Source organism: Chrysoperla carnea, chromosome 2, assembly GCF_905475395.1.
Source record: "Chrysoperla carnea chromosome 2, inChrCarn1.1, whole genome shotgun sequence".
Lineage (NCBI taxonomy): Eukaryota > Metazoa > Arthropoda > Insecta > Neuroptera > Chrysopidae > Chrysoperla > Chrysoperla carnea.
Window position 1 is genome coordinate 43,497,184 of NC_058338.1, and position 26,129 is coordinate 43,523,312.

Consider the following 26,129-nt stretch of genomic DNA (forward strand, 5'->3'; position numbering starts at 1 on the left):
TTTTAAATAATTAATAAGTATTGTTATAATGTAAAAATCATGCGAATCTGAGTATATTTTATATTTAATCAATTTATATTTTTTTTATCATTTTTAGGTCAATAATTGATTTTTAGATAATATTTTTATAAAGTAGGTAATGTGTTATATTTTTATTATGAAACCAAACGTACATTTGTTTCTTTTTTTTAATATACTTGTGTTTATATTATACACAAAGAAGTTTACACTGCTCTCATAAGTGATACAAACTTAATTTTATTTTTACGAAACCTCGTATGTAGGTTTCAATTTTTGTGTACATTTCAATGGTAATGTTTTTAATGTTATCAACAAATGTTTATGACATCATCCGTCACAAACCACACAATAAACAATGTATGAAACTATGGTATAGTTTTAAAAACAAGTTAAATTTAAATATATTGAAAAATTTGTTTACCATTTTTATAGCCTGTATATATGTAATATATATCAAGGTATACTAAGTTTAGTCTCAAGTTTGTAATGCTTAGAAATATTGATGTTACGAACAAAATTTTGGTGTAGGTGCTCATAAAATCAGCTAAAAAGGGCCATTTCCGTTTGCCCGTCTGTCCGTCTGTCTGCCTGTAAACACGATAACTTAAAAATGAAAAGAGATATAAAACCTGAAATTTTTATAGTGTGCACAGGGCGCAAAAAGTGTGGTTGAGTTCGTAAATGAGCAGCGTAGGTCAATTGGGTCTTGAGATTAGAGATAGGCCAAAAGTTTAAATGTAAAAAATGTTATTTAAAAAAATTAACAACTTTTGTTTGAAACATTTTTTCGTAAACATCACTGTTTATTCGTGAGGGCGCAAATTAGGACAAGTTTTCACAAAATTTCCAGGTAGCTTGAACTAGTGATCTTATGAAGCATTAACGCAAAAAAATTCTAGAAAATAATTTCCGAAATTTTCAAAAACCAAAAAACCTTTCGGCTGCCGTAATTGTGTTGGTTTTTTGAACTCTTCTAATTTATTAAAAACTATGCAAACACAGATATTCAAGACTTTCTGAACAGGGTATTTCTACAATTACCTCAGTCAATTGTTTGTTTTCACTTGTTTATTTTCCATATATAGGTATTATCAAATAACGATAATTTTATAAAACTGAAAACTTTCTAATTGCATGTAACAAAACTAGATTGCAGACTTTATATGCCATCGCTCTACAATAAATTAACATTTTAATAGCACTGTGAATTTTTTTAAATGTAAATAACATTATAAAGTTATTTTCAAAACGTTCAATCGATTTTTCGATCTATATTTACTTGTTTTTTTTAATTTTCTATTTTAATATATATTGAGGTAGTAATAAATGTTCTTGATTTAATTTATTATAAGCTAAGAATAAAGTTCAATTTTAAAGCATACTTATAACAAATGTGTTATTAGTCCAAGAGCGGGCCGATTAAATATCCTATGGATCAGATACATGAATGGTTTGTGAGCGAATAATACTACCCTAGATGTAAACGACGACACCCGCGAAATGAGCCAATTTTGTCCGCATGCAAAAATATAATGAATTTTTTGTAATTATTTTGCACGAAAAAACAGAATATCGAGGGTCGACAAGTCTAATCTATCTCCTTTGGGAGTTGCATTTTTCATGATTTTTTTCTCAACTGACTTAAAATCAAACTGACTCAAAAATTAATCTACAAACTCAAAACTGCCTATTTTTGAACTTCACGACGGTCGACAGTAAGTTCCGGGTGAATGAGCATTGTTGACCTATTTTTTTTAGTAATTTTAGAATTTGTAGATTAATTTCGATACTATACTTTGTATGTATTCGATAACTTAGGAAGTCAGATGAGAAAAACATTATGAAAAAACGGCAACTCGCAAAGGGGGTTTATTAGACTTGTCGACCCTCGATATTGTGTTTCTTCGCATTAAAATCTATATTTCTAAATAAATTATACCCATGTATCTTATGAGAAGAAATTACGTTCAAAATAATTACAAAAAATTCATTATATTTTTGAATGCGGGTAAAATTGGCTCATTTCACTATATAGCATCATATATAGCAGCATTTTACTATATAGCATCTTCTTTATTTATATACCCGGTATGTATATTATTATTATATAAATAATATTGTACCCAATATTAAATTGATTGAATTCGTAAATTAATCAAACCACTTCTAGTTAAATAAAAGCATAGCTTCTTGATGTTATGTATACTTCATTAGCGCAGGCAGGCAAATTAATAAAATTTAATTTGTAAGTTAATTACTGGAGTAATGATAATATCTTGAACATAATTTGCTCAAAAAGGCTATAAATTGATAGACCGTAAGCTCATAATGAAGCGAAATTTCTACCTGTCTATTTCTACTATTTATCTGTCGTTTAAAGGATTTATGTAAGTTTGGTTTTAAAGAAAAATAACGTTTTAATACTGGCTCAGATGTTTTATTTACCGAAATCGTATTTTTCGATGTTTTTTTTTGGTGTGTCGTACTGAAATGTATGATATGATATCATTGACAACACAATACCTGCAAAAATGGTTTTGTTTTTTATAATAACACTTCATTTTTTACCATTTTGGCTATTGTAAACATCCTGCCATTTTTTTTTTTTTTTTGTATATATTGTGTTGTTAATGGCTTTGACTCTATCTGTATACATTTATGTATTACGATCATTATAGATTTTATCTTACATGCAGTTAATTTTTTGAGAAAAAGTGGACGTGTAGCTTATGTGAAATTAATTATTCCTTGGATATACAACATATGCCAAAATGGGGCTCCCTCTGTATTTGGCTATATTCCGATTTTTTTCACTTTAATGGGTTTTCATGAAATATTTATATAAAATTTTCATGAAAACACGTTTTTACATTTGAAATTTTATATTTATCTAAAAATACATGATAAATTTTTCGAGTTTCTCAATTTTCAGAAATTTCATATTTTATTTTAATAATCTTCTGCATGATACATATTGACGAAAACAAAAAATTTTGACCCAGAAGGTTTTCAATTTAATGAGGTCGACTTGGAACGGGTCTGCTGATTTTAAGGCTTTTGTGCGTTAACTCTCCGATTAAAATGTCCAAGCATTTACAGGTTCTATGTTTTGGTTCGCTTTGATTCTATTATGTTAGTGAGTAAGTTAGATCGGATTTGCGGGTTTTATTGCTAACGTTTTACCCTGTGATTACGCCCACTTTCTGATCCATAGGCTGGCCATGCTTTTATGGTGTCGAGTTAGCGCGTGTCTGTAGATCTTTGGCCCTTATGTTAGTCATGGGATTTAAGTATTATTGTTAATACTTAATTGTTTGTTGTTGTTGTTGTCAACAGGAGCCAAAAAGAAGAATTCGTAGAAGGCTTGTGTATTTTTATCGCTCGAAAGCAAAAAATTGTACAGATCCGTACTACCTCGACGCTGATACATTGGAAAATTTTATACAACAATGTCATGAAACTGGCATGAACTACTTTTCGGAGATATTTTGAGAAATACCGTTAAAATATTAGGAATATGATAAAATGCTTTTTTTTTTTTATGGTAATTTTCATTTTGCTTTCTTGTTTCAAATTATTTTCAAGCAATCTTGACCACAATTTTCTTAAATTCTCGTCACTTTCCCATTTGCTTATCAATCAACCAATGTGGTAAATAGCAATTGTTTTACCTAGGCATATGCAAAAATGTATTCTGAAATTCACGATTATTTTTTCTAATCGAAAGTATTTCCCATTCTAATATTGTGTGTATGAATTAATCTATAAGAGTGCGGAACACTGATTATGTGCATGCAATCTTGATTTTTGAAAAAATACGTTTGTAATTGGTGAATTATCAAAAGAAATAAATGAATTGCCAATGTTAAATAATTCAAATCAAATTACCGATATATTGTTGGCATTTGCGTCGAATCTTCACTTGTATTATCCGTATTATTGTTATTATCATTGCTTGATAAACTGCAAAGTACTAACTGTGACATTATGTCCAAATTAAAAATTATTAAAAAGTAATTGAAATATATTGCTTTAACGAATATTAATTAATTTGGTTGAACATAGGCACTATTATTTAATTTATTAGTGATAACTATAAGGCAAATTATTTATTTATTATGTGCTGTATATTTCGAAAAAAAGTTTTTTTTTTTTTTTTTTGTATTTAACTTATCACAAATTATTTATTTATTAATACAACTGGACGTTTTATTTATGCCACGGTTTTCAAAAAAATCTCACTTCAAAATTTAATTATTGCATTTCTTTAAGTAACCTAAAAGACTTATTTAAAAATAAAAAGTTTGGAATTTCCCATATTTGATTGCTGATAACGTTCCACAATTGCACAAATTTGTTCAAATGTCCTGACACAATTTTCCATTAGTGAAAAAAACAGTGCAGGCGAACATCCAAAAAAAAACGGTCGTTGTATTTCATGCAATAAAATTAAATACTAGACTATTCGACAATCGAACATATTTTAACCAAAAACTTAAAAGAACACGTTTGCATTTCACAATCAGTGAATAGTTTTCATTTTTTTAAAAATAGTTTTGTTTTTTTTCGAACACTCTAACTAGCAATCAACTCGACATTATTGATAAAGTTTAGTACACTGCATGCATATTATGAAACAGAAAGTCGCTACATTAAGTAACACAATATTAGGCTATAACAGCAATGTGTTTCCACACCGTTCGTTTCCACTAAACAAAATCGTTTTGTCTAAATGCGCATGTCCGATAGCACACATGTATAGAATACAGTTAGAAAAATATCATATATAAATGACGTCATTCGATTACTTTAAATGGTACTGACGTCACTGAAAAGTTGCTCGTCTTTCTTGGCTATGTGGAACGAATGAACTAACGAACATCAATATTCACTATCAAGGTAGAAAGACAGACAGTCACACAACAGCAATACGCCGCACTGCAGCAGTTGTAATCTGTTGTTAAGCATAAATAGAGTATACATATATATACAATGTTCCCTTGCCCCACAAACACACTAAAATATCGTAGGCATAACGAAAATTAAGGCAAATACTTTGTGTACCTTTATCGGCCATAGTTAGTTAGCTTTTGATAATGTAGAATAGTTAGAATTTCAAGGGGAGGTGACTACGTAGAATCATCCAGAGTCTGCATGAGCTAACGCGAAACAAAAAGAACATCAAAACAACCCAATCTTACTTTTTGGAGAAGTACTTTAGATATTTTGGTTATAAAAGGGGCTTGCCTGAAAAATTTTCCGGGAGTTTTGAAAATGGATGATTTTATAGATTTTGCCATATTGAAAAATAGAATCGAAAAGCAGTTTTTTGACGATATCTTCTTTTCGAGTCATTTTACGAGTAAAATATCCAAATACAAACTGGTGAATTCCCTACAATTTCTGTCTTAACCATTTTTTTCATGGTACTGTAGTTATGCTGGTTATGTCTAACATACCGCTTAAAAGTGGTATGTTTCCTTTGTTATAATAAAAGTCAATTTGTCATTTAAGTTTTTACCGAGTACCTGCTCATAAGGTATCATATGTTTATCACCTGGTACGCAATAGATTATCGCCTGATATTCGATAAACCATTTAAAAATTGTTTGCCGACAGAACTCGCATAATTAGTTTGCGTTCATTGAGCCATGGCTTCTAATAAAGGAGACTGTTTTATTTGTGAAAATCACTAACTGATGGTAAAGTAGCTGAAGTTAAGAAAAAACGATTAAAACCTAATTAAACAAAACGCACAGTGTACTTTTCCTCAAGTTGGCGTGGAAACGAGTTATTACGCGAAAACATGTATTAAGCCAAAACTATTGATTTTAGATAAAAAAATTTTAAGACACAAAATGGTAGGAAATTTTTTTTAGTTTAATTTCGTATATACATATTTTTTTCGTAAAATAACTCGGAAAGGAAATTTGATGAAAAAACTGCTTTTCGACGCCATTTTTCCAATATGGTGGCGCAAGCGGCAAAGATACGAGGTAGCAAGATAGAAAGTCGAAAAGAGCAACTCAAAATCTATAAAATCAACCAATTTCAAATCTCCCGAGCAAATTTTCTAAGTAAAACTATCAGATGACTATACTAAAGTCGATTAAATTTATATGAAATCTTCTAATTGGTATAGACTAGAGATTACCCCAACGAGAGGATCATCAAAATCGGTTATGTAGTTTGGAAGTAACTTTTTCATTTTAAAAACTTTCCTCGATTCCTATACATATAATTGTTATAACGCTATATAACAGCTATAGGTTTTACTACACAAGTGAGGTAAATTTTTCTTATAAAGATTGTTTTAGTACAGCATTCATTAATCTCAATTTAGAAGTTCTTGGGAAATTAGTGAACATTATTACCAAATATAGAGGTCAAACTAAAATCCTCTTCAGATAATTTTGAAGTGGATGTATATACTTTTATAATAAACTATAATTATAAAAGTCTTCAGTTTTGGATAAACTTATTCAATGATATTTATGTATAATATAATTTTTCTTTATTCAAATATAAAGTTAAAGTTTCGAATCATATAAACGATAACTGGCCCGTAAATAATGAGCGAATCCGAATTTGATATTTTGTATATTACATCCATTTTTGAAAACTGTCTCATTAAATTATATAGTGCTAAAAATCACTTAAAAAATTTTTTTTCAATCGATAATTGCCAAAAAATGCATTTAAATTCTACAATTGATGACAGTTCACAAAAACGTTCGAATATTGCTAATTAATTTGCTCTGTAGCCATGATGCCAGTAGGATATATAAATGCGTTGATATCTGGAATGATAATTGTTTATAATTTAAAACTTATTTGTTTACATAATCAAATGGTGTGAGCGCAGTTAACATATGCAATATATTACTTTTTAATGTATACGATCGATTTATTTGCGCCTCCACCATATTTGTCAAAAAAATTGGTTTCAAAAAACTTAAATTTATAGATAGACATTTTATTTTATTTTATATAGTACAGTGGTGAGCAACTCCATGCGTGTGAAGAATTTCCATTCGGGCTGCGAGATCTTTAGACTAAATTTTATAAAAAACATGTAAGCTAGAAAATTTTCAAATTAAGCTCCTAATGCGAAGTACATTTACTCTTTATTTGAGTATACCGATGTAAACAACCGAAATTAAAGTATAGCATCAAAATAACCGGTATGAATTTGGAAAACATTTACTTATTTCAAAAAAATAATCTATATATACTATAATACTCTGTATTTCGAAAATAAATAATTTTTTTTGCTTGAAATGTTTGTTTTTAGGCTCCCTAAAATCCTTAGAGGTTTTTTTTTATAGATATTATAGAGTACTGTGTATTGTGATAGTCAGAGATTCCAGGACAGAGGACAAATTTTGTTTATTGTTTAGTATTGCATATATTAAGTTCTCTCTTAACCATAATTTTGAAAATTATTTTTGAAAATGTTGGAATCGTCCATCGTAGTGGGCGTAGTATAAATTAAGGTAAGGATTGGTATCTAGAATCAAAATTTACATTTATGTGTTTTTTAATTCATTTTTTAAAATATCCCAATGGAAATTGTCTCTGTTTTTAGCACTGTTATTCTTTAATACTATGTACTTTGTTCCAGAAATTAAATATTTTGAATAATCACTGAGCACATCCTATTGTACCTAGTATCACTTACATCGATTTTACCCAAAATCATTCTCTTCAACATGTAATCATTACAATTACATGTTAATGTTACCATGTATCAACTCTGTAGTACATTATTTTTAAATTCAAGGTACATCACTTTGTGTATTTTAAACCTCCTCAAACTACGCTACGTTTAAAACAGTTCCTAAAAGAACTATAAATAAAATAACACTGGTGGTCACCTAAATAAGATTAAACTAAGTATATAAATTCACTTAATCTAATGATTATGTTAAATAAATCTGAATTTTAAATCTAGCACGTTTAGTCTGTTTAGCCTGTTCACGATGACTGTTAAATAAATTTAAATTTTAAATCTAGCACATTTTGTCTGTTTAGTCTGCTCGCACTGTCACAATTGTCCATGACCACTTCAGAGTTTGGATGCTGCTCAATGCGTGCCAAGTATCTTTCGCTGCAACGCGCAATTTCTTCTCGCACTGTGGGCACTTCGAGACTTCGGTGATTGATTGATATTGTCATTACGTATATACCATTGAGAATCCCTTATTGTTCGCAATACTTTTGATTGAAATCTTTGCAGAATTTCTATATTACTATTGCTAGCAGTTCCCCATAGCTGACTGCTATAGGTCCACATAGGTTTAAGTTTTTTTTTATACATTAACACTTTATTTATAATGGTGACTTAGAATTTTGACCCAAGAGACAGTATAAAATAGAAAATTTCAAGTTTGATTGTTTTTTCATTTTCATCCAGATGTGTTTACGCCAAGTAAGCCTTCTATCAAGGTGTATACCTAGATAGATATTTGACTTCATTTGACTGTGGAAAATTGACAACGTTCATTATTACAGCTGGGTATGTTTCTTTTTTCAACGTAACGTTATTTGAACGGATTTCATCTCGTTAACTTGAACACATCACTTATTCAACCAATGTTGTATTTTAACGATACTTGTCTGTAGTTTTTGAGAAGTTGAATTTTGATCCACATCAATGGATATAATTGGAGTGTCATCTGCAAATGTAGCTGTTATGTTTGTGTCATCGATCGGTAGATCGGCGGTATAAATTAAATGAGGATTTGGGCCCAGAACACTGCTCTGAGGCACACCAGATTGGATAGGAAACAGATCAGAAAGTTTTTCTTGAATTTTGACTTGGAAGTATCTGTCTTCTAATTGTGATTTTAAAACACAGAAATAAGAACTTGGAATTTGATGTTTTAACTTTTACAACAGGCTTGTATGTCTGATACTTTATCAAAGGCTTTGCTGACGTCAAGGATGGCTGTTGAACAATTTTTTTCTTGAAAACTTTTCGTAATCGTATTTACTATGCGATTTCTGACGGTACCTAAATTAATGATCAGGTATGACTTGCGACTCGTTCAATATATCTTTTAGTTTACTCTCCAATAATCTAAGACGTTGTGAATGATTCATAAAACAATATGCAAAGGTCAGCTTCAGCAGTCATAAATAGACAATTAGAAGAACCAACACATTTTACTTTCTTGGCAAAGATTTTTTTCTCTTTTTAGTTTACTCAAATCTACATTAGCAACCAGTCTTCAGCCTACCTGCATTCTGGTAAAATACCCTCATTTTGATAGAACTTCTGTATATAAATATCAATGTTTTTAATTTAGAAATACATGTATTCTAGGTACTCTACCCTATAAAAATTATTTGATTCAAAATTACAATCAACCGTAATTTTCCTTAAGTTATGTTTTGTTTTAGAAGTAGATCGATATTTAATCGAAAAGTAATCCTGATTCAATTTTTTTATTGAATTATACTTTTAGAGATATTTTTTTATGAACACTTATCATGGTATAAATTCTATAGTTAAATGATTATTTGTCTAAATTTATTTAAGCCTACGAATTATGAATATAAAAATAAATGTATATGTCGTTCTTAAATTTAATAACAAGTTTTGCAGATGATTGAATTGGTTTAGACCGCAAATAAAAACTCAAAATTTCATTTAATACAACTCGAAATTGATCCAGAAATCGGATTGCCATATATTAAACTCCATTGCAACAAAAATGGGACATACCATTGCTGAAAACATTCTTCAATTCAATTCAAAAGCTGTAAAAGAAATCTCATTTCCTTTAGAAAATTATTTTTTTAAATCCACTTTTTATCGTAATTCTGAACCATTGGACAGTTCTAACAAATTTTTGCTAAAAAACCGGTGAATAATACCGCCAAGGGGTCCTCAGATGTCTGTTTTTTCAAAATCGATAAAGGAAAGTTTGGTAATAAAGTAGTATTGCCTGCAATTTGATTGTTTTTTGCCTGCCGTACACGTCAGTAAAATTGTTAATACGAAAAAAATTGAAAATTTTTTACTATTGAACCTTGTCAAGCCTTGCGATATTTGCAAAATTCCTGCCATTTTTGATCCATTGTAACGTAGTGTGACTAATGTTAACCCTGGTTCTATCAAGTACACATTAAAAAAATCAAATAATTTCATATTTCTTGGGAATGCGTAAAAATTATCATAGGTGAAAAGGCAAGTCAACCTAGACATAAATACGCCGCTATTTTAACGTTGGGATTTAGTTTTCAGTGACATAACAAAGTGATTAAACAAGCAATCACTTAAATGTGAAATAAAATTAAAGAAAAACAGCAAATAGTTAAAATTACTATTGATTGTTATCAAACAATCAAACCAAAATTAAAACTTCTAATTCCTTATTACCAAACTTAACGGGGGAGGAAAGGCAGACAGAAAGAAAATCATTTAAATTTCGCTTCATTATGAGATCACGGTCTAATATGGAGACCAAAATTGATTTCTGTTCTACATTTTATGGCTATAATATGGACGATCACATTTTCAACATTATTTTTAGATTCAGCTGCTTGAAAATCTCCAAACATAAAAAAAGGGTGAAAAAACTAAATATTCAGCTATTACTAAAACCGCATGGAAGGTAATATTACACCAACTTACCTATTTTTTAAAATTTTATGTTCTGAAAAGAAGGTTTTTAAAATGATCTCTGAAGAAACTGATCTATCTTACGTAATGGTGGGAGCGCAAGTAAATTATATAGTTTATCTTATATAAATATATTTACATATATTTAAACGAGCAATTCTTGTATATATATATTTGAAATCTTGGATACGGCTACAACGATTTTCATAAAATTTAATATGCAAGGGGTTTTGGGCGTGAAAACTCGATCTAGCTAGGTATGATTTTTAGAAAACGTCGTTTTATCTCGGAAACTTTAATCTCGAAAAATCACGGTTTTCCAAACAAACAAAAAATAACGAGCAAAGTCGCCATCTCCTCGGTCATCTAGGTACAATTTATCTATTCAGGTAATTGTCTATCTAGCCTGTCTACTTTTTAAAAACTGACATTAAGGGATAACTTAGAAAATGGTTTATGTAGCTTTTTTAACTGGCTTTGTACCAATAAAATGGTTTTTTTAAACTCATTTAATGTGATCTTATTAAGTATATATATAAGAAGAGCGAAGCGAAAAAATTTTACGTTAACGAAAACAAAATTCATTTTTTACAACGAGGAAAATTATCTCCCCATAATTTTCAATGTTTACAAAGTTTCTAAATTCCTTCTAGAACCTATCACAATCCCTCTTACTATAGAAATTTTCACGGTAAAATGTTCAATCCTCGCCTATAAAGAAATTCTGAAAACAGATTCGGTTTCCGCATATCAAAATCAATAATAAATCTTATTTCTCATGTCTGTAACACAAGAAGAATGAAATTTTATCTACAAATGTTAATTAATTACCTAAATAAATTAAGAAAAGATAATTTTTTAAATTTAAATTAGTATAATTTTAATACATTGTCGAATAAAATCGTCCACCACCATCCCAATAATAATGACCTTGACACATATTATTATATTTACTTTATATCTACTAGAGGGATATTATTATTATAAATCGAATAATCACACGCCGCCGTTTAAAATTAGTGCGTTTGCTTTCTTTGCTCGATGGTAGATAGCGTTATAGTATCAAAAAATTCTAACAGCAGTACATCTATACATATAATTTATATATTCTCAAAGTAAAAATTACCCGAAAGTAAAACTCGGTAGATTGAAATTTTTTATACTACAGACTACAGAGAATTTTTTTCTGCATTAAATTACAGGAGTTTTTTTTTTTAATAGTTTGAATAAAGGGAAGAGCCTTCATTTTAAGGAAAACCGTTTTGGGTCACATCTCCATAACCGTGCACTAGACCAAAAATGGTAACAGTCTTTATTGTAGATAATTAAATTTCCTGTCTTTTTTTGTAAATTTTTTTTTGTATCGCTTTTTTTTTATATAACTGTTTATGACTTATACGACTATGACGATTTACTTATTGATTATTTGACCGATATCTCTTCTAATATTTGTTTAAACAATAAAATGCTAATAATTTAACTTGTATATCTATAAATTTTCTAAAACTTTAACTATAAACTTTTTTTTAAAATTAATCTTATCGAAGATATTATGCGTTAATATTGCATTGCAGCTACAGATAAATGATTGTCAATAACTGTACAAAGTTTCAACACAATCACAAAACTATGAAAAACTATCAGAATAGCATAATAAATTTTACATAAAAGTATGACATTTTATTTGTGTATTTTAAAAGTATGTGGCAAATATAAAAAGCTTTTATACCATATTTATGAAATATATCAAGGTATACTAAGTTTAGTAAGGTATACTAAGTTTTAGTCCCAAGTTTGTAACGCTTAAAAATATTGACGCTACGAACAAAATTTTGGTATAGGTGTTCATAAAATTGCCTAATTAGTCCGTTTTCGTTAGTCTGAACTTCTGTCTGTCTGTCAACACGATAGCTCAAAAACGAAAAAAGATATCTAACAGAAATTTATAGCATGCTCAAGACATAAAAAGTGAGGTCGAGTTCGTAAATGAGCCACATAGATCAATTGGGTCTTGGGTCCGTAGGGCCCATCTTGTAAATCGTTAGAGATAGACCAAAGTTTAAATGACAAAAATCCTTATAAAAAAATAAACAATTTTTATTTGAAACATTTTTTCATAAACGTCACTGTATACCTATAAGAGCGCACATTAGCTGCAAATTATATAGTATGTATTAAATGGGAATATCAGTTAAGTGTGTGTGACATGTATGTATATATGTTTGGCTATCTTTCGTTACTTATATGACGTAAAAAAACAAACGATTGCGTAATCAACACTGCCTTTACATGGTATTTCAACAGTTAACTCAGTCAATTGTTTGTTTTCAATTGTTTCGATTATCTTTTTTAATCCTTAAAAAATCAGACAAAAATGATAACTCTAGGTACTTACTATAATGTGGACAAAATCTAAATAGTAATTATAGTTATATAAAAAGCGTTGAGATTAAACAACCTAATTAATTTTGCTAAAAAATTCATATTTTTATCAGATTTATATTATTTTTTGTTGAAAACATTTTGAATAATTGGTATATAAAAGAAAGGGAAAAAAGGTTTATGACCGGGTTTTGATAATAATTGTTTCCTATGTCTGTGTTCTGAAGTTCGATCGCATCAGTTATAACGTTAAAAATAAAGCTTTTTATACAGATTGTGGTCTATAAAGATTTTCATTTTTAAATATTCAAAACTTTAGTTTTACTTAATTAACTTTAAACTATTATACAGGGTGCCGTGACTCGATGAGAATAGTTACTAGATTTTCTGTAATAATGTTCAAATTTTGAACGGATGTGCTAAAAACTTCAGAACCCAACCAACTCCTTTATAGTCGACAAACTCAAAACAACCAATTTGTAATTACAACAATATAGAGTTATCAAAAAATAAAATAAGAAATGTTCAAGATAACACAAATGAAATAGATAAAAACATTCAATAGAGTTAGGGAAGATAGCCTTTAATAATTCCCCTAAGAAAAAATGTAATTTATTGCCTAACTTTTCGAGATATGTATAACGTCGAAATATTTTTGGTTTCTTTATTCAAGTGTTGCAATATTGGCATAGCAATTTCTTTTGATTTGTTCAAACTATTCAATATGTCACAAAAGGGATCGTTGTACCAACCTTGTAAGAATAGGTGGGTAAAACGATCCCATTGTTTTATCAGACAGTTCACATAAAATATTAATTGTTCTTTGACATTGTATCAAAGATTAGTATGGAAATAAAAATCACTGGTAAAATCATGTAAATCAATACATTCAAAACCCGTCACATGATGGGAGATCATTTTACTTATTATAATTTTACACACAAAATAGGGATCATTTAAACGTATATAAAGGGGATCATTTTACTCGTAACAACATATTTGAATATCGTCATAAAAACTTACCTTAAAATTTATTATACGCCTGTCAAAATTTCTTATAATATTATTAAAAGTTAACAGATGCCAAAAGTAAAACAAGCAACCGGCTAATACTAATACAAACGGAAATTTTCGTTGAAATTTGTGTTACCATAGATCATAAGCAGTAAAATTACTAAACGCAAAAAAGCTTATACATTGCCATAAGTCTTTGTTGAACGATTAATTTGATCACGATAAATATAGTAGATGGCTTTAATGGTTCACTTAAACCAAAGCGGAATCATTTTACCCTTAATCGTATATAGACCACTTATGCTGACTAAGCTATCTGTACTTCAAAGTAGAGACTATAATATAACATACATAATGCTAAATCATAGTATGTGTATTCGATAGCCACAGAATGATACTGTCGTAAGAAGCTCTAAAATTTGGCACGCAGATAAATTATTTTGTTAATGACCTATTACATCCGTAAGGGTGTAGTAGGTCAATTAATAACTACTCTCTAATTGATCGGTAAGGTACCCAAGTTTTTAACTATAACATATTAAAAATCCGGATCATTATACTTATTTATTTATTTTTTATTAATGGCGAGTCACCCTCCTTAAGATGTGATAATTTTTTTTTTTACTGTTTATGTTCCATTCTGTGCCAATCTGGGTTTCCATGATTGGTACACTACTCAACTTTCTCCGACAATGAAGCAATATTGGCCCAGTTGTTATTTTCTCTATAAGATATTGTATCTTATTCTCATATAAAATAATGGTTGGACTTTAACGAACTTTACATCCAGAAATTGGAATTGTAATCGGCATGTATGAATTTTTCTTGAACCTTATTTTCATTCGCGAATATGTAGAAGCAATACTATTTTTAGTACTTGTCCATAAAGTGTGTATTTCTATTTAGGCTAGAGATGATTGCTCTTATCAGGTTTCTCATTTACATGTATACCTACCTACTTTTAAATAACAACAAACAACACAACAAAAGTTTAATTAAAACTTGAATTGTTTACACAGGATAAAACGAAAAGATTGTAGAAAACAGTAGGAAGGAATGCGTTTTAAACGTATAAAAAAAACCTAAATTTTATTAGATTTTTAATAAATTAGTCTTCGTCACCGTCTTCATTTTGTTTTTGCAGAAAGTCGAAGACTGCTACTTATCTACGGTTACAAAATCAAGTACAGTATATATTTTAGAGTGTCGGAAATTTATGCAATGGTTAGGTGGCTAGGTTAGGGAACCTAACCTAACCATTGTGGCTAATCATCTCTTGGTCTTTGCTGATTAAGTGCTCAGTTAAGACTTATTGGGGCAATCTTCATGTTATACTTCTAGTGAGATAGTATAGTTAAAAATAAAATACCAAAAATAATATGTATATGCCGTACTATTGTCCAATAAATGATAAATATTTTCCACTTTACTAGACATCTCTATCTTGAGTTTTTCGGGAGATATATATGTATAGTCGCATTTACTGTAGCAGACTAAGGGCCATTCATTACTCACGTGAAGGTCCCGAGGGAGAGGAGGTGTTAAAAAATCTCTATGCCCTTATTAATCAGCGGCTTGAGAGTAATTGTTATAATAGCAAAAAAAAAAAAAAACTAGTTTGGCCAGTTTTTGAATGTCTTATACCATTTATTCAGATTTTTGTTATAGCTGCATCAAATCTAGACTTGCATTCTGCATTCCAGTCGCCTCGCATGTCTTTTCAAAGAAACCGTCTGCCATTTCATACAAAATTTTATGATTTGTATTACTTTATTTTAACATTAACAGCTGATATTAACCGCTACTGATTTACAACAGTCTTCTATCGCATTTAGTTTTTGTAATTTATGTCGCCAGCTCTTAGATCACAAATTATATATTTAATTATTATTGGTGTATCTTCTAACTGTTTCCTATATTGATTAGGAATGACAAAATAAGCTTCAACCACCAAATTGAATGCTGATGAGAGACTACTGCTTCGGGATGAGAGGCACCAAATTTTCTTCCATACAATAAAAAATAAAAAATTTGACTTACATTGATAATAAACTGTCATCATCATAATCACATCGACTACGTTCACGTTCTTTTTCTTTTTCAATTTCTTCTACACGATTTCGTTCAATACGTTGCTGTTCATTGTGTCTCTGTTGTAACAAATCATGATCTAATTGGCGTATTTCCCATTGTTCACGTTGAGTGCGTTGCTGTTCCTGTAAATTAATATGCATTTTTTAATAAGAGCTAACAATAATTCATATTGTCACATATTACACAAGCATTGGTTCATTTTATTTATACACATTGCTTTTACATGCTTATTACATAATTTATACATACACACAACATGAAAAGTCGTGAAGGTAGGTCCGATGTCTAAGTCGGCCCTCTGCCTTTATTTGTTTTAATTTAGGAAGCGTAAAATTTGTTTGGTTAAATTTTTTTTCGTCGTGGTAATGAATGCTCTTCGTGTCATTACAAAACAAAGTCTTTACAAAATACAATACAGGGTGAGACAATAACCAAGCGTGTTTGGATTGGATAGTATTTTAGCACTCCTTACTTCGAAACAATTGTCTTCCACCTATCATAATGAAGTTGTCATCGTTGTGGATGTATACTACAGTACCAGTCGTGGGCAATGGTTACTGTGCAGAACATTTCAGCTCTCAAGGTAGTAGCAGGTACTCTCACTGAGTATCATCCCTCTCACTTCGGAGCATACTAATTTGGCTAAAATTCACTCAGGGCACAACATAGTCAAAGCCTGACCACCTTTACATCTTGAATTCATCCCACACAAAAACACAATTGGGTGAATAATCGTCGAACAGAAAGCTCATTAATGGAAAAAAGAGGAGACTTTTTATTTTATTATCAAGTCTGTGATTATTCAGTCAAATTGTGACAATGCCTTAGCGAGTTCAGAATCATTTCAATTGATCTGTAATCTCCAGTACAATTCACGCTGTATTGCAGTTACCGACTTACCATACAATCATAGTTGTTAGTAACCACGTTGATGACAACTCCATTAAGATAACTGAAAAAGAAACGTTTAATGAGAGTTACAGAATGTGTTGCAACAAACTTCACGTATCTCTTCCTTTTCTAACAGCCGAGTACTTTCCGCTCAAAAAACACTCGTCAACAATGTCCCATCATAATGTATTAGTGAAACTCAAATATGAAATCAACAAGTATTATGAATGTATAGTGGGGATTTGAAATTGTGTAACGACTTTAGTTCAATGGCATAATCCATTACGTATTTTGCTAGTACAGATGAAAGAATGACGAATATTTCAAGCCAAATCGTAAGGCCAAATGTATTTTAATTATAAAGGACTGTAAACGTAAAATAAGGGTTCCAAGTTTCAGCGATATTTCTTCAAATAATAGAAAAATTTCTGAACAAGAATCAATTGAAAAAATGCGGTCCTCGATTTTTGCACCCTCAACTCTATCTAGCACCTGCTTTATAAGACGTTCTGCATCAATAGTAACGTGACAAATATCGATTTCAATCCAGTATCCCAAAGAATTTACACCTTCTTCTAACGACTTGTGCCATTTTGTACAATTCTTCTATCGTAAGTTTGTTCATAGTGAAATAAAAAAACATTCTGTGGACAATTGCTACCAGAAACAGTGATGTAATAGAATGCCATATTGATTGCAACCAGAAATAGTGATGTAATAGAAAAAGCATACAATTCTTCAGTGATTTCTTTTAAGTGTTGCAATTTTCCCATACATTTTATGCAAAATTGTGATCATCATGGGACAATTAATTAAGCAGATCTGCAAATAAAAAACTGCTCAGGATTTTTTAACTGCTTCTTTATTAAAAAACTTCATCAAATCAGTTTTTTTACAAAACTTATTTAAGAAATCGATAATTCGAGGAGTTCGGAGATAATAGGAGAATGCTGAGTCAAATAAGAATCTCACAATCTTTGACATTGTCATATGATCATATCGCAACAAATTAACGATATCTAATTAGTTTGTGTTAAACTGACAATTCAGGGGTTAGTATCATCCAATTCAATGTCAGGGGCTATTATCATCAATAATAACTTCTTCAATTAATCGAATATCCGATTTTAGGCTTTTTTACAAGAAAAATTGCAGTGATAGATGTAAATGATATTATTGTTGAGCACCCCAATAAATATATAATTTTCTAAAAATATTCCATGTAGTTGAAAAAAGCTTTTCTTTTTGCAGACCTGTATTGTTACACAAAAGTTGTACATACAAAATTGGCACTAGCACAATTTATTTTAAAAAAATGAGTATATATATATATTATGTATGTCTGCGTCCATTACCTCAAAATGTCATAACTATTTAATTTAATTAAAACAAGTGAAAACAAATAATTGACTGAGCTAATTGTTGAAATACCATGCATAGTAAGGGATTAGCGCTTGCGTTACATTTTTATATCTTAGAAGAATTTAACACAATTATGGCGGCTTTTCGGCAGCCATTTATTTGGTTTAAGAAAATTTCGAAAGTATTTTCTAGAATTTTTTGTTTGTTTTCCAGAATGTATGCCAGGACCATTTATTCAAGGTACCTGAAAATTTTCAGCTCCCTATCTTTTATAGTTTTGGATAAAATGGACACCAAAGTTTTGTACTTATTTCCTTCCTCACGGGTCATAAATGTTTCAAACAAAAGATTTTTTTTATAAGGAATATTTTTCACATATAAATTTTGTTTTAATTCTAACGGTTTAAATGATAGATTATATGGGAACCTACGACCATATTGACCTATGTTGCTCATGTTGCTCATCACTCAACATCACTTTTTACGTACTGAGCACGCTATCAAAATTTCAGCTTGATATCTCTTTTCTTTTTTGAGTTATCGGGATCGCAGGACAGACAGACAACCAGAAATGGAGTCTTTGGCTGATTTTATTGTTCATAAAATATATGCTATACCATAATTTTGTTGGTAGCATTAATATTTTTAAGCGTTACAAACTTGGGAATAAACTAAGTATACCTTAATATATTTCATATATACATGGTATAACAAAACCTTGCATCATTAGATTTGTCTCATAATAAAAGGTAGCTTATGTTTTAGAATAATGTTTGTATATGTTTAATTTTTAGAGAAATGCCGTATGGCTTGCCATTTTCATACAGCTCTATATTAATAACTGCGTGAATAACTAGAACATAACAAAAATGACTAGAACATAAATTTTAGGCAACTATAAATGTTTCATAATGGCTTCAAAATACTATTTAGGACACAGGAAGAGTTTGCAAAAAAAAAACGATTTTCGTGATCTTGTTGTATACTGAACAACAATAGTACACATGCTTAATATACATACACAGTCAAATAAAGTATTCTCTTTTTACTTTAATGTACAAACGCAAGGTATTCTCGTTGTCAAACTTCTGTATTAAAGTCTGTATTATAATAGACATCTCTCTTCAACTGCTTATAGTCTAAGTATAATTGTTTCTGTTCAACAATAAAATTAAATAACTTAGAGTAATTATATCTCAAGAATGGAACGGTCAATAATTTTGGTTTTTTTTTAAACTCAGTACAAATACATGAATGTTCAGTTATTTTTTTAAAAATATCTTATATCTAGTTTTTTTTCCAGAATTAAAAACTTGTCAAAAATCCAACCTCTCTTATACACTTTATGTTAATTATCCGAACTTTAATTAAATTTATCTAGAGTTTTAGAGACAGTCAATTGCCATCAAATTTTTATAATAATTGTATTTTTATATTGCCCAAAGCGAGACAGCAGCCTTAAGATTGAAAGAATAGGTAAACCTTTGCAAGTATTTGCACCATTACCAAAAGAATATATTCTCTGTTTTAACAGGCGCTGCATGAAAATAATATGAGTATACATAAAATAAAATTTAAGTGAGAGGCATATTGAAACAATTAACAAAGAGAAAAGCTAATGTTTTGAACTCTGCAGCAAAAAGATCAAGGACGTAATAGTCGACCGGCGTTAATTTTGGCATTGAACAGAATTAAGAGACATTTGGTCTAAATAATAAAGTCATTTAATCCACGTAACATTCATCATTAGAGCTCAAATAACTCGAAAAATTGTCATTTTTTGTGTCGTATTCATGAGAGCTTTTGATCAGAATCTCAAAAACGTAATCGATTTTTTAAATGGATTATACAAGATTTTTTATGAAAAATATAATTAGATTATAAGTAATAGAAAATAACAATGGGTCTTAAGGCCTACTGGTGACTGAGTATGGGCACTGTCAACCAAGCCCTTCATCCTAACCCAAACTAAAGAAAATTTGTCTAGTTAGGCACGGTACAGTTCAGCCCACTGTAATTTTTTAGTTTTGTTTACAGTAAAATTATATTGTTTTATATTCTTCCTAGTGGTAATTCTTTCATGCCCTAGTAAAATTTTTTTTCTTAAAGTAGTATATAATTTTTTATACTTTTTTTGATTTGCGAAGTATAGTTAAATACTTCTTTTACTCATGTGCAGCAATGTGCTAGAACTTCCTAAATTCTTTGTTAAACGAAAGTTGTGGACAAATATTAAAAATTTGACCGACCTTTCCATACCTGAATCATTACAATTTAAGTATTCTTTACAATTTGTTTTGTTTCTTCTCTAAAACCATGTGCAGACATACCAGGTAACACTTCTTTAAAGGCTGAATAACGGTGCATTCAGTTGCCTGTTTTACATATGAATGATTATCCCTTATGATATTTTCTTATTGTTTATATAGTTTACAAATCCAGAAATGGTTTTCTTATCTTCAGGTCCTTTCACTTATCTGACATTCTACTGATAATACGTTTATGATTGATAATCGAGAGTATAAGAAAACTGAGGGACATGAGATATATTTAGGCTTAGTTTGAATAACAAAGTTGTAGATTACCAATTAAGTTTAATTGAGAAAAGACTTTGGAATAAAATACATTTAGCTATTTAAGATGTGATAAGAAGTTTATGGTTGCAAACATACATACAATTAATTTAAAATTCGAATCCGTTTTTCAAGATTTTCTAGAATTTTAATAGTTCTACGTTACAATATCTATATACACAACACAAACTAAACAAAATAAAAAAATTTCTAATAAATATAAATCTTCTTTTACAATATTTACAAACTGAATTAAACGCCAAGATTAAAGAAAAAACACAAAATACGATTATTAGTTTATATTTACAGTCTATGTTAATCTATATTTACAGAATAAATTCAACTTCAAGAATGAATAAAATTCTGTGGAAACGTTAGAATCAAATCACCTTTACACTATAATCGTGATCCAATTGTCGTTGTTCTCGTTGGGACCGCTGTTTTTCTTCTTCTGTTTGGGCTTGTTTATCTTTATTTCCACTAGCGCTTCCCGCGCCTGGCGGCGGGTACGAGAACCAAAACTGATGTGCCAGTTTGAATGTGTAGTTCCAAAACTTGTCAATCACTTTTCAAATCGTGCAGCATTATTGATTTATCTAAAATAAGTTATAAAACTGATATTAAATTTTGATTTAAATAAAGTTTAAAATAATCTCTTATCATGCTGAGATTAATGTTCAAAATCAATTTAGAGAAAATTCAGTTCAATAGAATTTGATAGTTTTGGAACTGTTCAATAACTAATATAAGAACTAATATCTAAATTAATCATTGATTTTCATCTTCTATGTAAGATATATCATCATGACCCTTTGGACAAAAATAAGGAAAAGAGTTCATATAAACTCAGGGTCAAAGAATTTCCGTTTTTCGAGATATACAATGATAACGTTTCGAACAAAAAATAAAATACTAAGAAGATAATGTGTAATTTCTTTCACAAAAAAATACACGAAACTCTTATCAGACTCCTGATACACCGTATGCAGAGCTGTAATAGAAAGTATATCTGTATATACCCTGTAATTTTAATCTTATTAATTGCATTAAAAAAATTTTCTAAATTCAAATACATAGGTACTTTTATTATTTTAATTATTGCTTTTATTTAATTTATCTGACTAAGGCGTTTATCTCATTAATACATTTTTCTTGCCACGAATACAGAATTTCCAGTTTTCCATTCCTAGCTTGTGTATATTTTTTCAACTCTCTATTACTTTAAACTCATTCAGCATTCATTTATCTTAACAGAGTACGGCCATTTGTATCATAAATACAAAATTCATTGTTTGATGTTTATTGTTTTCAAAATTTATAAAAAACATTGAAAATTATTTTTGTAAGTCATTGCTTTTTTAAAATTTAATTAAATGCATTGGCTCTTGTTTGGACTAGAATCCATTGCAAAGCCAAGAGATCTAAAGGAAATGTTAAATCTGTAGTGAAGAAATTGAATTGAAAATTCTTTAACAACAATTTCGATTTTGCTTTAAACATGTAACTAACTCATTAGAAGGTATACTTAGTGATTTCAAATGTGTCGAACACGGACCACAAGACATTCACGAGCTTTATTTTTTCCTATCAAAATTCCAATAAACAAATATTAAAAATAAAGAAAGGAACTGTCTAGATTCTTTGTCTAGACTTATGAAATTTTCTTTAGTTTTTATACCATGTATATATGAAATATATCAAGATATACTAGCTTTAATCCCAAGTTTTGAAACGCTTAAAAATATTGATGCTGCGAACAAAATTTTGCTATAAGATCATCTAATACATTACAACTTCACTAACTATAAATATTTTCAGCTTCTTAATTTTAACAAAAATAAGTCAAGTTTTATTTTTCTCACCATTATCTGTTTCTTGAACGAAAATAAATCTCCGAACATAAACACACACACACAAAATGCGTGCACACAGTCATCAACCTAAAAGTGGTATTAAGACATTGTCTTAACCATTAAAATTTTGAAATGTCGATTTTCATTTGGATTTTCGAACAGATTACAAGAACTTCCCTATAATGACAAGTTAAAAAATATTTTCATTTAGTTGTATGTGTTGTTTCATAATTTATTACACAAAGTGGTACTGGTTCATAATCATATCTAGTTCATTTTACAAAACGTTTACGAACTTGCTTTGCTTTGTGCGTTCATAAGGAAACAGTATGTAAAACTTTTTTGTTGTGTTAATTATTGTCAGGAGAAAGTTTGTCTGAAAGAATAAATTACGGAAGTTGAGCAGAACAATAGAAAGTTTAAGAAAAAATATTAAATGCAATAAATGTGGAAACGCATATAAATAATGCATAATGTTACCATACTATATACTTATGTATTTATTTGTGCTCTCGCCATATTTATCTAGAATTGTGAACAGGTATTTAAATAGTATTGAGGTATTATTTATTGTTAATAGGTATTTATTATAGCTGTATGCGAGCATAGTAAGCTCCATCGCAAAGGGTTCAGCCAGTTCGAAGGGAGATAGTAGTAAAATTTGTAAATAGCGTTCAGACTTGCGAGTGGGCTTAACCATTTAGTCTCATGTATAATCTTACTTTTTATCACTTTTTAAACTTTAAATTCAACGATGTTAATTTGATAACAATATTTTTCTTAAATCATTTAAAATCATTTATATAAATTAAACAAAACCATGATAAGTATTGTGAATGTTTTATGTAAAAAAATGCCATAGTGATAATTAAATCCAATAAAGTTTTTGGTTAAAGTATAGAAATCGTGTTTAAAGTTTACGCCGTTTAATGTTTAACGAACGATGGCACTAAAAACAAGGTTATTACAATATTGGTAGAAATTTCTGTAGAAAAAATAGGTTTTTGGCTGCGAGCTGTATCATATCTTTTTACTTGTAAGTAATTGGGTATAATAAAATAGGAAAACCAATCACAGCAATTTTGCTTTTATTATTAAAATCTTTTTACGATATTTAGCAAAATGCATTCTTAATTTTCCAAAAAATATGCTTGAATTGTTAAAAATTCTTTGTTAAACAAGAATCCAAGAGATGAACAAAACTCAGGCGTAAGACTGACTTTGACGACATTTCTCATCCATCATAGAAACATATCCTAACATTTTATATATATTTTATATATAGCTATGATATTTACAACAATTCTGGTAAAAAATATTTATCAGTTAAGGTCACACTCTGTTAGTTTTATGGGTGAAATAAAAATGGTGCGATGTGCAGAAAATACAATATTTTATGAATTTTTTGTTATATGTATTTACATAATCATTTCATATAAATTGTTAAATTAGAATCTCCAGGCAGTCAGAGTTTACTGCTTTTCTCATTCTTTATTCAGATGTCTTAAAATATGTACATCTCATGTACAAGTTGATTTTTTAAAAAGCAACCTGTTAATTTTTGTGAAAACGGATTTTAATATCACAAAAACGGTAAAATACGAGTGTTTTTATTATTTTGTCTAATAACTAAAATATTATTTTTTGAGGGCGTCTTGCGGCTATTTTCAACTGAAAATAAAGGTCTAGGAAAAAAATATTAACAAAAGTTGCTTTTTTGCAAAAAGCAAAATATATTAATAAAACTAAAATATGTATACATAATTCAATAAAAAAAAAAAGGGAAATTGAGTACTGTTTGACCCACAAGGCGTCCTCGAAAAATAAAACTAGTAACATTTATTTCATTCCTCTCCAAAAAAGACCGGTATTTAACCGGTTTTTGATATTCCAAACTAGCTGGAAACTTGTTAAAAAATCATTCTGTATAGTACGATTCAATTCCGTTGAAAAAATGCTTGATAGTTGCAAACTATTCTTATAATTTCAAAAAACTATGCACACAATACATAAAATTTTAGGCACCCACACATTATAAACCTGAATTTTTTATACAATAATATTTCTTAAAATAGTGTTTATTTAACAATTAGATGTTACACCTTGAACAAATAAATTTTACACCAAAATGTCGTAACTGACAATAACTCACGATTTTCTGAATGATTGTTCACAGATTATTTAGGAGGATGACAGAAATCTTCTTTAAAATTTCCTGATAATTTCTCATTTTTCATTTTCATATTTTTCTATGATTTAAAAATAATGTTTGTATGATTCAGATAGTTACAGTTATATGATAGTCATTTTTAACACGCTTTTGTTAGCTTGACATGTATCTATATGTATGTATTTTCCGAATTCTTTTAACGTGATTTTCACCAACTTCAAAACGTCGGATTGAATTGATACTTCGAACGCTTATCAAGTACCGATCACAATACAATAATTAAATAAGTATGCTCGATTATCCTGATCAAGATCTTCATGATCCATAATTGTTTATAAAACTAAAAAACACGCTTTTTTAACTGGCTGAACTAAAACGTAGAAAATACATAATATTTATAAAAAAAAAAAAAAAAAAAAAAAAAAAAAAAAAAAAAAAAAAAAACGAATATAAGAAAACAAACTTTTATAACTAGCTGAACTTCCGAAAAAAAAAAAAAATTAGATACGGAAGCCAATTTTTTCCGTTTTTCAAACAATATACTGTTTATAACTCGAAAACGTTAAACTTTTACTTTATGATAAAATGACAAAAATGGAACAATAAATATTACAAGACTCATCAACGGAGAAGTATCTCCTTTTTTAACCTTTCTAACCTATAGTTCACATTTTGTTTCCTTCTGTTCTAAATGGAGTCTTTCTTATCGAAAAAAGTGTAGGTACTTTTTACTTGGTTTATTTTGTAACAGTAATATCGTAATTTTCAATCATGCTTTGGAGATATGTCTTAAGACATCAAAAACTTACATCAAAACATTCCAATAAATATAGCAATCGAGTTATTAAGTATACTCCAATTCACTAAAAAAAAGAGCGGGGATATCTTCTTTATGTTTTTCTAATCATAGGTTGTCACAGGCTCAATATCAAAAAATTAAGGAATTATTTCGATAATTTCTCAGTAAATTTCTCTAATTAAGTATCTTGCACTATCTTATACTTCTTAAAACGAAAAGGTACCGGATTTTGCAAAGCCAACTATTGAATCTGATTTATGCAAGAGGAGTATAGAGTAATTACTGAAATGTTGTTTTTTTTTCAATCATCAATGACTAGGTTATATGAAAAAACCTTGAG

The 26,129-nt window shown here is 29.2% G+C and overlaps 1 protein-coding gene across 6 annotated transcripts in view; it reads right to left on the reverse strand.

Annotated features, from left to right (window-relative positions):
• Nucleotides 1-26,129, reverse strand: part of LOC123291704 (voltage-gated potassium channel subunit beta-2) — a 49,798-nt gene that overhangs the window by 11,938 nt on the left and 11,731 nt on the right. For 4 of the 6 annotated variants that reach the window (XM_044872088.1, XM_044872089.1, XM_044872090.1 and 1 more), the window contains exons 2-3: nucleotides 21,357-21,563; nucleotides 16,088-16,263 (exon numbers count right to left, since the gene is read on the reverse strand). Coding sequence is in view for 2 of the 6 variants with exons in the window: in XM_044872085.1 (XP_044728020.1) it covers nucleotides 3,910-4,007 (98 nt within the window). In the remaining 4 variants the exon portion in view is untranslated. Of the gene's footprint in view, nucleotides 1-3,909; nucleotides 4,040-16,087; nucleotides 16,264-21,356; nucleotides 21,564-26,129 lie in introns of those variants that run through there. The other 2 variants (XM_044872085.1, XM_044872086.1) reach the window with 2 other exon arrangements.